General features: G+C 45.6%; 1 protein-coding gene and 1 long non-coding RNA gene across 2 annotated transcripts; one reads left to right on the plus strand and one right to left on the minus strand.

Annotated features, from left to right (window-relative positions):
* Positions 1 to 9,625: 9,625 nt before the first annotated feature.
* lyplal1 (lysophospholipase like 1) lies at positions 9,626 to 13,272 on the minus strand. The gene is made up of 5 exons (XM_079343405.1): positions 13,140 to 13,272; positions 12,841 to 12,940; positions 12,527 to 12,696; positions 9,984 to 10,099; positions 9,626 to 9,897 (listed from the first exon to the last, which is right to left on the minus strand). The coding sequence occupies exons 1-5, from the start codon at positions 13,222 to 13,224 to the stop codon at positions 9,655 to 9,657; spliced, it is 714 nt and encodes a 237-aa protein (XP_079199531.1). The 5' UTR covers positions 13,225 to 13,272; the 3' UTR covers positions 9,626 to 9,654.
* Positions 12,871 to 13,241, plus strand: LOC306823676. Its single transcript, XR_013779035.1, has 2 exons — positions 12,871 to 12,962; positions 13,113 to 13,241. It is a non-coding gene; the product is annotated as an uncharacterized lncRNA (long non-coding RNA).

The raw sequence follows: 13,272 nt of genomic DNA on the forward strand, positions 1-13,272 counted from the left end.
CCTAAACAGTACCACACAGATATCATTTAAGTATCATATAAAAATCATACTGATATGATTTAACACACGTAACGCAGAGGAGCGGCATGCAGCAGATGGACTTTGTTCTCGATGTGTAATGCTCAATCAATCACAGTGCAGATGTTCCTTCTCTCACAGATGTTCCAGCTCGCTAAAATCTGCCGAACTTTCTGCCGAGTTCCCATAAACCTCACACTTCTCTTTTACTCATGAGATGAGATTATCTATTGTCCGCAGGGGGAGAGTGGCCAAGAACAAAAGTGAAGAGAAAACACACACAGCTCTGTTCATATGTACAATGAACGAGCCTAACACAAGACAGCAGGACCATGAAAAACGTCAAGTAAAGCAAAATAATTAAAAACACAATAATATCAATTTAAGATCCAAGGCTGAAATAGCGCTAAAAGGATTCAAAGAAGTTTAAAAACTAGGCATGGACGTGATATATTTGGTTTAAACTTGGTCAACGGTGTGACTGATGTTTAAAGGAAAGAAGGATAACTCATCTTCTCCTGCAGGCCAACAATCCTTCCATTGCAGTTTAAATAAATAAAGACCCCGAAACTCTCACGTACAGCAGGTCCCCTAAAAAGATCAAAACGGCCCTGTTTCCACCGAGTGACCCGGTTTAGTTCAGTACGGTCTGGTACGGTCAACCCTGATCTTCCTTACGTTTCCCCATCTAACTTCACCCTCACTTGGTAAGCAGGGTGTAATCCATGTAATAGTGTGACATCATAGTGTAGCCCTGAACAAGAACGCCACACAGTAAACAAAGGACGATGTCCAGTCTGAGAGAGACCTGAAGGTTTGAACTCAGGTTTTTTTTTCATGTCGCACTAAATATACTCGGTGTACAGAATCGTGACTGAGACACCGAGGTACGAACCAAACCACGACTTCTGTGTGTTCTTACACATCTTCTTAGTCATTACTTATAGAAACGATTTACAGACAAGATACATATGTTTGTTTTTCCACCAACCGGGACTGGCTGGTTATTCCACAATTATTCTTCAGGGAATTAAATTTCAGGGCCCCCTAATCTGCAGTGACTCAGCCGCCCTGTCTGTGAGACACACACACACACACACACACACTAACAACGTTGTGGCCTCTGCACACTGACGTCAGAGTCTGATGGTTGGACAGAAAGAAGTCAGGCCTCTCAGAATGGACGACCACAAAACACACACTGGTTATTCCAGAAACAAAGAACATAAACAAACACTGACTGAAATGTTTTTAGCACTTTATTTAACTTTGGGTGTTTTTAGACATGAGATGGCTTTAAATGTCTGTTTCTTAGTGTTGGTTTTTAACCAGATTTATTTGACCTCATGTTACTCTAGGATTTCATATTGAAGGTGACGTTTTTTGTGTTTATTTGTGAGAGTCTGTTGTTAACAGAAACAGAAGGACAGACTCAAAAATGCACGCTCACGCACACAGGCAGAGTTTGATAAAAAAAAAGTAGAGTTTCACTGCTCGTTTGTGCAAGCGTCAAATTACGACACATATTTACGTTGTAAAGGGCAAGCGACCTCTCGCGGACGTATAAATAACTTGGATCCGGTGAATTTGTGTTCGCCATTGAATGATGTTTGACCCCTAACCCTAACCCAAGTCCAAGCTAGCTAACTTAATAGTTAATTAGCACTTACCTTGGTAAGCGCGTCAAGCAGTGTGACGGTGCTCCGGTTCTCCGTTCGCCGGTCGGGGCGCTAATATAGGAAACGCTCCTATGTATAGTCTGGTATAGTAATGACGTATTTTTGTAGGCAAACCAGAAAAAATGGCGCCGGTGGTTCCTACGTAAATTTGTCTATGGGATTTTTGCATTGGATTTTGGATCATTGCAGAAAATAAGCTCTGTGTCAAACACACGTTTCTGATATGTAGCTGTTTTGTTCAGCGGGATAATCTTTACAGATAAACATCATTTATATGAAGTCTGAAGAGTTAATGCAGCCGAGAGAAGTAAAAAGCTAACGTTATGCACTAGCGAACTACACCGCCGTCGGTTTATTATGACGTCACGACCGTTATGCTTCATCGATCTAATCAGTGGATTTGACAAGATAGCTAAACGTTAGCTTAATAAGTTGTTTATTAACCTAATACTCACAAGGGCTCTGAAAAACATGACTAGAGGCTGTAAGGAGGATTAGGGAGAGTTCCCGGCGTGATGACGTTTAATGTCTCCATGACAACCACTGTAGTTTCAGTTAGCTACTCGTTAGCAACCGCCGTTTAAAGTTCGCGTAAAAACTTTAAAATTCACAAGTGGAGGTCTTAGCTAACGTAGTTTATCTTACCTAACAAAACGTCATCATATCTTCAGCTTGTTTTAACCACTGACCTTATTTCAGGCGTCTAAACACAAACCCATTCAAAATCCTCATTGACTTTTAGAGGTTAGAACCACAGCGCTAAAATGCTAACTCACTTCCTGGTTTTAGGACTCAAAACTACACCAGTCTATTACGTGACAGACGACCTCTACGGTCGTATGGTCGATTGGAGGACCTTTTGACAAATCCGGACAGGGAGCAGGCAATGGCATAAAAAATAAAAAAAACAGTCGATGGACTCACACTAGAAAACGTAGAGAAATAACGAGGGAACACATGAGTGAGGACACACATACACAGAATACCAGGACATAATGAGACGCAGGTGAACACAATCAGGGCCAGGGAGCACAAGGTGGGAAAACCAAAGGAGCAGGATCTGAACGACAGACACAATAAATACAAAATAAAACACACAAATACTAAAGTAAATTAACAGAAGATAGAGACAGGGGGGGGGGGGGGTCGCAAGATGAGAATATATATACAAAAAAGTAGTTCCATTTTAAATGACTCATTTAGTGGTAAAAACATTTTTTTGTAAAAACCATTAAAATGTAAGTTTGTACATGACGGCAACAAAGCATCTGCTCCTATTTACACATAAACAGCTGTGTCTGTTTAGAGAAACGCTACACACACACACACACACACACACACACACACACACACACACACACAGGCTTATCCACACACACGCACAAACAGGATGTGTGCGTGCACTTATGGAAGGTTGTCGGGGCACATGAAGGAGCAGCAGAGCAGGTGGACTCAGACCAGACCTTCCTCCAGGCTCGGTCCGCAGTGGTGCTTGAACCGACAACCCTCCAGACCCAGCGACACCCAGTCACTGCAGACTGAGCTGCTGCTGCTGCCCAACACAAATTATGAAGAATAATTAAAATCTTAAAGTCAAATAACTTAAGTGGCCTCCTGAGTTCATTTAATTATCTGTATATGCTTATATGATGGGGCCACTTTAGGGAGGCCAAGGACGCCAGTTGGCTCTGAAATTGGTTCACATCTGAGAGTCTGTTTAACCAATGTGAAAAACACAAACATTCCCACAGGACGGGCGCCTGGCGTTCCTTTAATCTTTAAGGGTCAAATTTAAAAGACAGAAAAGAGTTCAACTTTCAATATTTACACACGTCCTCATCTTCGTCACCCGTGTCTGTCTGCTCTGTGTTTGTCTGAACCGTGGGTCTGTTCTGCATCATGACGTCCTGCTGGGGTTTCTGAGGGCTGATGACACTTTGTCCACAAAGGTCAGGGGTGTGTGTGTGTGTGTGTGTGTGTGTGTGTAGGTGTGTGTGTGTGTGTGTGTGAACCAAAACCCCATTTCTATTTCTGTGAAGCAGACAGAAGTCCTGATGACTCTTCACCGCCTCTTCTCTTTACGTGTCGCTGTGGCTTCTGTGTTCAGCGTCACGAAACCACGTAACATGCACACATGAAGAACACACCCGCCCTCACTCTGCAGCTACACACACACACACACACACACACACACAAAGACCTTCAGACAAACGTGGAAAAGAAAACAAGGGTCCAGTCAGGAGGAGGTTTTGGTTTCTGACAGAAAGGGTGAGAGGAACCACCTCGTCCTCTGCAGCCGAATGCTGACTGACACTTCAAGGCTTGATATTTACCCCCCTGTGACCTCGCCTCCTGTACGAAGGTCAACGAGTGACCAAGTCGTCTCACCTCTGTGCTGCGGCCAGAGGCGTTACAGTGGGGAACACTGTGAAGCTATTTTCTCACATCAAGTCTGAAAATGTCCGGCCAGCTTATCCTAAAATCCTCCTGGGGTTGGTTGTTCACAGATGCACCTTCTCGTGGGGAGACAGAATAAATCTGTGGGACCGGATGGGGGGGGGTCTAAGGAGGCAAGACAGGAAGTTGAAAGAATAATGAAGAGTCTGATTTCCACAAAGGCCCATTGTGTTTTATGTTGAAATTGAAGTTGGTGATGGACGACAATTTATTTTATTTATCTATATTTCATGTGGCGTGACCAAAGACTGTAGTTTATTAAGAGGATAAAAGAGCGTCAAAGGACTTACTGGCGGACAGAAGAGAAACACGTGCATGGAGGTCGCACCAATCGAACAGCGTGCAGTCTTTAGTCATGTGCTGGTCACAGGAAACAAACCAGCTCACCCGACCCCATGCAGAGAGAGAAAACGTGCAGAAGGCCGATAGGAGAAATAATGAACAAATCCAGCACGTCCTGAAAATCTAAAGCAAGCTGTCTGCAGCTTTGTGTGTGTGTGTGTGTGTGTGTGTGTGTGTGTGTGTGTGTGTGTGTGTGTGGAGCCCCTGCTGCTTCTTCACACGTCATGCTTGCATGCTTGGTACATCAATATTACACCATTGTGAGTCAATATGAGAGGACAAAGTTATTATCCCAGTGGAGCTGTTGTGGAGTCGTAAACTCTGCAAGAGCGACCCCCCCCCCCCCCACACACACACACACACACACACACAGACCCCCCCCCCACACACACACACACACACACAGACCCCCCCCCTGAAGGATTGAGGGAGTCGAGTGTGAGGTCCTCTTAGGTCACACGGTGATGAGTTCATCATAACACACGTTACATAAAGAAATGCTTTGAACGCTCTTCTCTTTGTCAAGATGCAAAGAAGGGTTTGTGTCGCTCTCATTAACTCTCTCTCTCTCTCTCACACAGGAGGAAAAAAAAGAGTATAAAATAATAAAACATAGAAAAGTGATGAAAACTTAACAAACCAGGTAGAAGCTCATGTGCTGTGTCAAACGTCTGAGTTTGATGCAGCAGATCATAAAAGAAAACGTGACGTTAGCTTCATGATGTGTCTCTGCTCTGATTGGCTGCTGAGTCCAGAAACTTTAATGAGAACTTCCAGATTCATTCATATTCATGGGACGTTTGGGTTCTTACTGTAAAAGAGTTGAGTTGAGTGTAAACTGAGGATCTCTGTTCTCTCACAGCACAGAGGAGCCACTGTCTCTGCAGTAAGAAAGTTACAATAATATGTTTGTTGGATCGGGGCCCGCTCTCTCACTCAGGGCAGTTGTATAAACTTCTGAGGACTTCAGAGTCTCTAAAAAAAAAAGTCCAAATTAAATCATCGTAATGGACAAGAAGACAGATTAGGAACAATGAGATTCATGAAATTAGATTTGGTGCAGTGATCAGGTTCCACATTCAGACGTTTGTGATTTAAAGAGAGAGAGGGGGGGGGGGTGCGCTCAGTTCCTTCCTGATCCGATCTGTCTTCCAAATGGTAAAAGAGTCAATCTGAATGTGTTCCTTCTTCAGTATGGGGTGTGTGTGTGTGTGTGTGTGTGTGTGTGTGTGTGTGATTGGAGGGGGTTCGTTGCTTTTTCAGCGTTCGGCCTCCGTTTTCTCTGGCAGCTGTGATCCAAAGCAGCTCACACAGAGGAGCGCACGGTTCGAGAAACTGAGAGAGTTTCTGTCACCGTCCAGCAGCCAAAACCCCCAACACAGCAAAAGAAAACATGCCCCCACACACACACACACACACACACACACAGGACCTCAACTCAAAGGAAAACATGGCCGCCCCCGCAGGACCCCGAGTCAACAGCCTTCTTCCTCCAGCAGCTGCTTTTCCAATCACAGGAAATAAGATCAGCAGAAAACTGTGAGCTTCTCACTTTACGACACAAACTACATTTAAATATCTACACACACACACACACACACACACACACACACACACACACAGACCTGCTCTTTAAGTGAAGGTGATTGGGATTACGTTAACCTAACTTCATGACTGTTTGCAGTAACTAGTGATTCAACAACAGTGTTACAGTAGAACAGTAAAAGCACTCTTTTCATTCGGTGAACTAGCCGACAGCGACATGAGTTTGAGGTTCATTGACATCAATTTGTCGGGCGAGGTTACGCTAAAGTCACACACACACACACACACACACACACACACACACACACACACACACACACACACACTGAGAAGATGATTCAGCCGTTCACTTTCTGCCTTGACATTATGTTTCCTTCCTTGAGGTAAAGGAAAAGAATATAGTGGTGACTTGTCGTCTGTGTGCACAAAGGAAAGATGAGGCGTCGGTAGTTCTGCTGCTCACTGTGAGGGATGAAGGCTGACAGTCTGAGAGCGCACTCACACTGACGAAGCTGACCTGCACCGTGCTTAAAGGCAGGGTCGGTCATTTTGGAAAACTAGCATCCCCTCAGTGCTCCCTCTAAAGCCACGCCCCCTCACTTACACGCACACGCGCCATTGGTCCAAAATGCTTTGAGCGTGGGCTCATGCATGCATGGGGTAGAGAGCGAGCAGGGTAACATAGATATTGGTCGAAGTTTTTCCGCTTCTTTTTCAGAGAACATGGGTTATTAATTACCGTCAGGACCTAAAGACAATTTAAACCAGAAACTTAAAAAGTGCATCTGGAGAAAATGACTTAGCATACATAGCTTTATGTGATTATAAAGTGTGTCAGGTTTAAGACAGGCAGACTCGAGGAAATGAAAAAGACAAACAAAGTGACGTGCTGCAAACAAAGTGGACTTCAGGGGTGAAGTTTGCTTGGACATGAAACAGACTTCCTGGTGTTTGTGCGTCTTTAGAGGACACATCCGTGCTCCAAACCAACATGACAGGCCCTCTAATTTCATAAGAGGAAGCTGTCATTAAAACATGGGTCTGAAGGGAGGTTATGCTTATCAGATGCTGTTTGTGTTCTCCCCCCCCCCCCCCCCCCCCCCCCCCCCCCCCAAGGCTGAAAGGTTTTTCATGTCTTCATGAATTTGATGCTTTTTTGGAAAGCATCGCGGAGAAAAAGTGAAAATAAGAAGTTTCTCTTTGAACGTCGGGGTGGTCCAGGACTCGCACATCCTTCGTCAGACTTGATGCTTTCAGATCCTGAGTGATTCCTGCAGAGCTGCTGGACGACGCTCCATGTGACAGACGGTGGGAGAGGAGAAAAAGATCACGGGCCAGATTCACAGATACTTTCCCATGTTTTTTTTTTTTATTCGGTCTTAAGAGGATCCTGCAAAAATGATTAGGCAGCTTCATGAAGCTGTTCGAAGAGTTGTTCTTACCTTTGGTTTTAAACTGATGCAGCATGTCCTCAAAAAAAAAAAAAATCGACTTTTTCAAAGAGGGTAAATGCCCCTGCAATGACCTTGTTTTTGTCCTCGTCAGAATAAAAGGGGCCGAGGGAGATCTTGAATATCGGAGGTAGATGTCACTTCCTCTCAGAGCCGGGATCATGGCATTTTTAAAGTACTCAAAGACTCACAGAGTCTACATTGCAGCTTTTATCATCCTCTCAAAGATTTAAAATGACTGATCTGGTTCCAGGAAGCTAGGTTGGATCCAGATTCTGAAGATTTGGTTTGATGTGGTTTTTAGGGGGGGGGTTTGGTTCTCTAGGTTCAGATGGCCTGGTTTGAAGGAATTATATTGATGTGGATGCAGGAGGAGGCTTTATTCAGATCTGGATTCTTGATGTTTGGATCCTGGATCTGCTGGTTCCCTCGGCTGGGAGTTCCTCTGCAGCCGGTCTCTTTGGAGCCGCTCCACATGGAAAACTCTGCAAGTGGAAACTCTGCCCTCCACGACTCGTCCAGATTAACATTCCTTCCCACTGACACATCATCACACACGAGCACTTCCCCTTTCTGACCAACAGGGGGGGTCACTGCCTGCTGGGGGAGAGGGGAAAGGTTCACAGCCCCTCAGACCAGGATCCACTGGAACTGTGTCATCTGTAGGGTTTGTCTCACCTGAGATCACAGCCCCTCCCCCCCATAAACTCCATACGTCCCTTCATTGATTCATGAAACACTAGCCTGCCTGGGGGGGAGGAGGGGGAGGGAGGGGGGGTCTGAGAGGAGTGTGGGGGTTTCTGCTGAGTTGGGGGGTTCTGCTGGCGGATGAACAGTAGCGTTCTTTCACACGAAGCTGGAAGTAATCAGAAACTCTGAGCTCCTTCTGTTTGCTTTGGCTGCACCTCCCTCCTCTCCTCCCCCCTCCTCATGCAAATGCTACATTCGAGCCCCCCCCCTCATCCATCCATCAACATCAGCCCTCTTCATAGGATCTGAAGACCGCTGCCTCGTCCGGAGAGAGAGAGCGTCCGTCAGGTTTGGTCTCAGCAGAGGAAATGACGAGGAAAGAAAAGAGTAGAATCAGGAGAAACTGGAGCTGGATGTTTAAATATGTGTGTTTATATTTCTGAGCAGAGTGGATCAGTCACAGTCACACTGTGTGATAAAAAGCCTTCTGTTAGAGGACAGGTCGATAAGAACCTGCTCACTAGACTTACTACACGTCTACTAGAAAGACTAAGCCATATGAGTACAGCTGTGTAATAACCATAGACTGTATAAATATGGACGTGGTATCAGTGATGTCACACATTGGTTACTGATGCACACCATTCAAGCCCATTGTTAGTGGACGCCATATTAGAAATGCACAAACTTTTAATCAAATGTAAAAATGCAAAAAGTGGATCTGAAGTGAGAAGAGCTTCAAAACAACAACATGTAAAGATTCAGTTTGAGTTTCAGACAGACAGACGTGCGTTTGTTGACAATCAGAGAGGCGTCGACTGACGAGGAAGGCCTACAGTAGTGCTAGCGCTAACAGCGCTAACGTGACTCTGCTGGCGTTTTCAGCCCGCTGTAGAGACGACTTCTGGTGGATTTATTTATTTGGAAGAAAAACTTGGGCCTAACTTGAGTTTGTTGATAATATATCTAATATTTCAAACTCAATATATTGTGGTAAAGAAGACTCAGCTGTGTCGTCACGTCGTTGTTTTTACATCAGGAGCAGCCTGAATGAAATGAGTGCTGAAATGTAAAAGACTTAACTTTCTCAGTTTTTCATTTGAGATAATTGATAAAAAGTTCAAGCTGGTAAAAAAATACTCAACAAATTTTATCCATCCTTTTTTTTTAGTCAGCAGAGGGAAAAAATATACAACTTTTCAATTTGGTTTGTTTTCATTCCCAGTTTGGCCACAAGAAGCAGTGTCACACCTGTGAGTGTACGCTCTGACCCCTCGAGGACAGGAAGTGAAAACTACACAAGAAAAGGTCACACAAACACGCATCCAGAACACACACACACACACACACGCTTCAACACGAAGAAAAAAAAACTGAACACAAGAAACTTATTAGAAAGATTTTTATTCACTAATTGAAAAACTGTGAGGAGGTGGGGTCAGGTGAGGGGGAGGGGTCAGGAGGGGGAGGGGTCAGGAGGGGGAGGGGTCTGTGGGGAGTCTGGACAGGATCCAGTCTTTCAGCAGCTCCAGCTCCGGCCGGCTCAGCTGGTGGTTCAGACCTGAGAACGAGTGGAAGGAGGAAGACATGCCGCTCTTCGTCAGCAGCTCGGACGTATCGGCGCCCCACCGATGAAGAACCAGCTCGTCCTCGTCGCCGTGACACTGCAGCAGCGGAGGGAGGGGGAGGCCTGCTCGGTGACGCTCCTCGACCGCCTGCAGTCGACAAAGACAAAGACACACAGACAAACAAATATTTGTTTATTCTCCTCTCTGATTGGTCAAAAAATCTGCTGGTTTACCTTAAAAGCAACCGAATCTTTGTTGAGAAAACTGGACAGAGCAAAAACTCCGCCCACGTCCGGATGGCGCCGACACACCAGATGTAGAGCCATGGCCCCGCCCATCGAAAACCCACCTGTCAATCAAAGAGCACACGATGATCAGCTGTGAGCTTCTGTTGTGTAACAAGAACATTAAGAGTGAAAAGCTTCAGCAGCACACGTTAAAAAAAAAAGAGTGGTCAGTTCCACATCGTCAGCTGGTTATGAATACTTGGAGGACGTTCGGAGTCTTAATCTCGCACATCTGGGTACATCTGGGCACAGCGTGTGCGTCTGGGAAAGTGTGCAAATACCCATCATCCTGTCAGAGAGGCGAAGAGCCAGGCGGGGGGGGAAAATGGAGAGACGGGGAAGAACAGCAGAAGAAGGAACGAAGGAGGAATTCACACGTTGAGTCGCAGAGATGTGAACGTGAACGCCGACCAGCTCACAGCTTGAACGATCTACGCCGACTAACCAGCCAATAGAAATGCAGCACGACGCGAGAGCTACTCCACACGCAGAAATGACGGTCCGGTAAACTGGTACCAGTTGAAATCCTTTTCGTGTGTCGTTGAAGAAATAATTTATCTCGGGAGTGAGTTATTCCGACAACGCGTCGCCGTGACGATGGAGCTGCAATAAAAATACGATTTAGGTGAAGTCATCCGGATGCAAACATTAAAAAGTAATAATCGGATAATTCATGATTTCACAGTCTCAAAATCTTCGGATTGAAACGACGTGATGGACAACAGACGTTTGGAGCTTTTTTAACGCCACGCTGGGCGCCGGTTTCTCCTCCGTTTGACGTCATTGTGCGACTTTTGTTTGTTTAGCGTGATGGCGGACGTTACCAAACTAAGAGAAATGAAATGGTCATTGCAGAGGAATGGCGAGAACATTTTCTCGTGTCAATGCCATCGTGGTTGACTCAGGAGAGTCGGATCAGTGCGTTAGGCGTTAAGTGTGTGGGGACGGGATTATTTTTTGAAACGTAAAATGACTCGCTTCGATGCGGATTAGGCCTCCGGGTGTTCTTCAGTCAGGGAGCCGAAAGGTTTCCACACATGAAAGGTCACGAAGAAGAACACGTGCACAGAAACGAGTCGTTATCAGCACGACTCGCAGCGTTCGTTTCCTCCTCAACACGTCAGAGAGTTTCCCTGCCTGTGACTGAAACACTCCGCAGCAGCAGCACTCACAACCTAAAACCTTTTCCATGGAAACTTGTGGTGCTGATGAGGTGCATTGTGGGTAAACGGTGCAGTTGAGTGACTGCACAGAGTATTTATAGTTAATGACCAAATGTTATGATTTAGTGAGATAATATTTCAGCAGTTTCCCAGGACCATGTGTTTTTATACTCACTTTGTCCCAGTCACACACACACACACACACACACACACTCACACACACACACACACACACACAGTTTAACTCTTTCCTCCCCGCTCCCCTGCTGTCATTAAACCGTTCGCCTCTCCCCTCAGATTTTATTGTTCATATGTTTAATAACTCGGTCATTTTATGAAATCATCCTGTTGTGATGATTGTGATGTCATAACGTGACGGACCTCATCCTGAGATCCTGATTGGTCGTTTTTAACGTTTAAACGTTTTATCCTGTATTTGGGTTTTTTTTTCTTCACTTTATCAGATAAAGATATGAAGCAGGAAGCTTTTTAAAGAATCTCCTGAAACCTTTTATATTCTCTGCTGGCAGAACATTAAACAGTGTGTGTGTGTGTGTGTGTGTGTGTGTGTGTGTGTGTGTGTGTAAAATGAGACGTTCCAGTAAAAGAGATAAAAGCTGGCAGTTAAACTCTGAGACAGAAAATAATAAAACTTTTATAAAAGGTTAACATGAAGAAACCTAAGAAGTCCTGAGTGTGCAGACCAACACACACACACACACACACACACACACACACACACTCTGAGTGCTGGTTCTCATCCTGATAGAGTTGCTAACTCACTTCCTGAGAGCGGCTGCGGTGTACGTGATAAAAACGACTTAATCTCAGCGTACACTGATCACATGACTGTCGAAAATACCAAGTGGAACAGCAGCTCAACACACTAAAATCATAACAAATATCCCCATCACCAATCAAGGGACTTGCAGTCATTGGACGGGGAAGGAAGCAGGCGTAACTGCCGTTGCCATGGCGACTGGGGACACTGCTTGTCAGTTTGTGGTGGCTCTCCTCCCTCAGAGTGTGCGCAGTCAAACAGCCAAAATATCAAACAGCCTACATCGCAGATCACACCTCACCACGAGAACGAGATCAGAGTGAGAACTGGGTCTGACTACCCCCCCTTCAGTCCAGTTCACTTCCACAAAGCGGTCCGGTCCGGTCCACATTTATTGGTGTTATCAGGAAGGGACAACTTTGCCGTGAGTGAGAGAGTGCGCCCTCGTCTGTCTCTGAGGCTCCCTCGCTCTGACATCTCTCCATGAATCCTGTTTGTGCATACGTGTGTCAAACGTGTTCAAGCGTTCTGGAGCAGATCCCTACCAATGATGATCCGGTGTTTGGGGATCCCCGCCCTGACCTGGTCCTGGATCACAGACTCTAACGTGTCACACATGTGGTCTATGGACTCCAGGTGTTCAGGACTGTCCCGTGAGATCTTGTGGCGGTCGAACCAGACGTTAGACAGAGCCCCTCTCATGGGCGTGTACGGCCTGAGGAGGTCGAGCAGAGAGTTGGACTTTAAGAACTTCAATGATTTTGATATTTTGACGGATAAATAAAAAAAACATTAAAAGGGTTTATATGAAAAAGAAAGATTTGGTTCATAACAACCTGATGAGACACCTGCAGCCTACCTGGGAGGAGCTGTGGGGTAGATCACTTTAATGTGACTGAAGACCAGATCTGGAACCAGAACATCTCTGACCCATGACCTCAGACCAGAACCAGTATCTCCTGAACACACAGTCACAATAAAGTCAGTGTGACTTTAACAAAGTACACACAAGATGACATAAAGACATAAAAAGCTTCTTCATCCAGGTGAGCGCTGTTTGGACCCTCTTATATGACGTCACACACACATGCGCGCGCACACACACACCTACACACACACACACACACAGAGTGCATAGACCCGCAGAGAGATCCGGACCTGATCCGTGCAGGAAGATGACCGAGGCGGAGTGTTTCGTCGTCGGAGAAACAGCACAGGTCTGAAGCTTCCTCAGCGCAGCCATGACAGCCTGACGTCAAATCACGCGAGACTGGCAGACCACACCGCCAAA

The sequence above is a fragment of the Symphodus melops genome (assembly GCF_947650265.1).
Source record: "Symphodus melops genome assembly, chromosome: 5".
Classification (NCBI taxonomy): Eukaryota; Metazoa; Chordata; class Actinopteri; order Labriformes; family Labridae; genus Symphodus; species Symphodus melops.

What these genes read in the sequence shown, in the direction of transcription:
- lyplal1 (XM_079343405.1), bottom strand. Translation starts at nt 13,224, where the DNA reads ATGGCTGCGCTGAGGAAGCTTCAGACCTGTGCTGTTTCTCCGACGACG. An exon ending in CATCTTCCTGCACGGATCAG is followed by an intron (nt 12,941 to 13,139) that starts GTCCGGATCTCT and finishes CTGTGTGTTCAG; the next exon opens with GAGATACTGGTTCTGGTCTG. An exon ending in AAGATTCGGTTGCTTTTAAG is followed by an intron (nt 9,898 to 9,983) that starts GTAAACCAGCAG and finishes TGTCGACTGCAG; the next exon opens with GCGGTCGAGGAGCGTCACCG.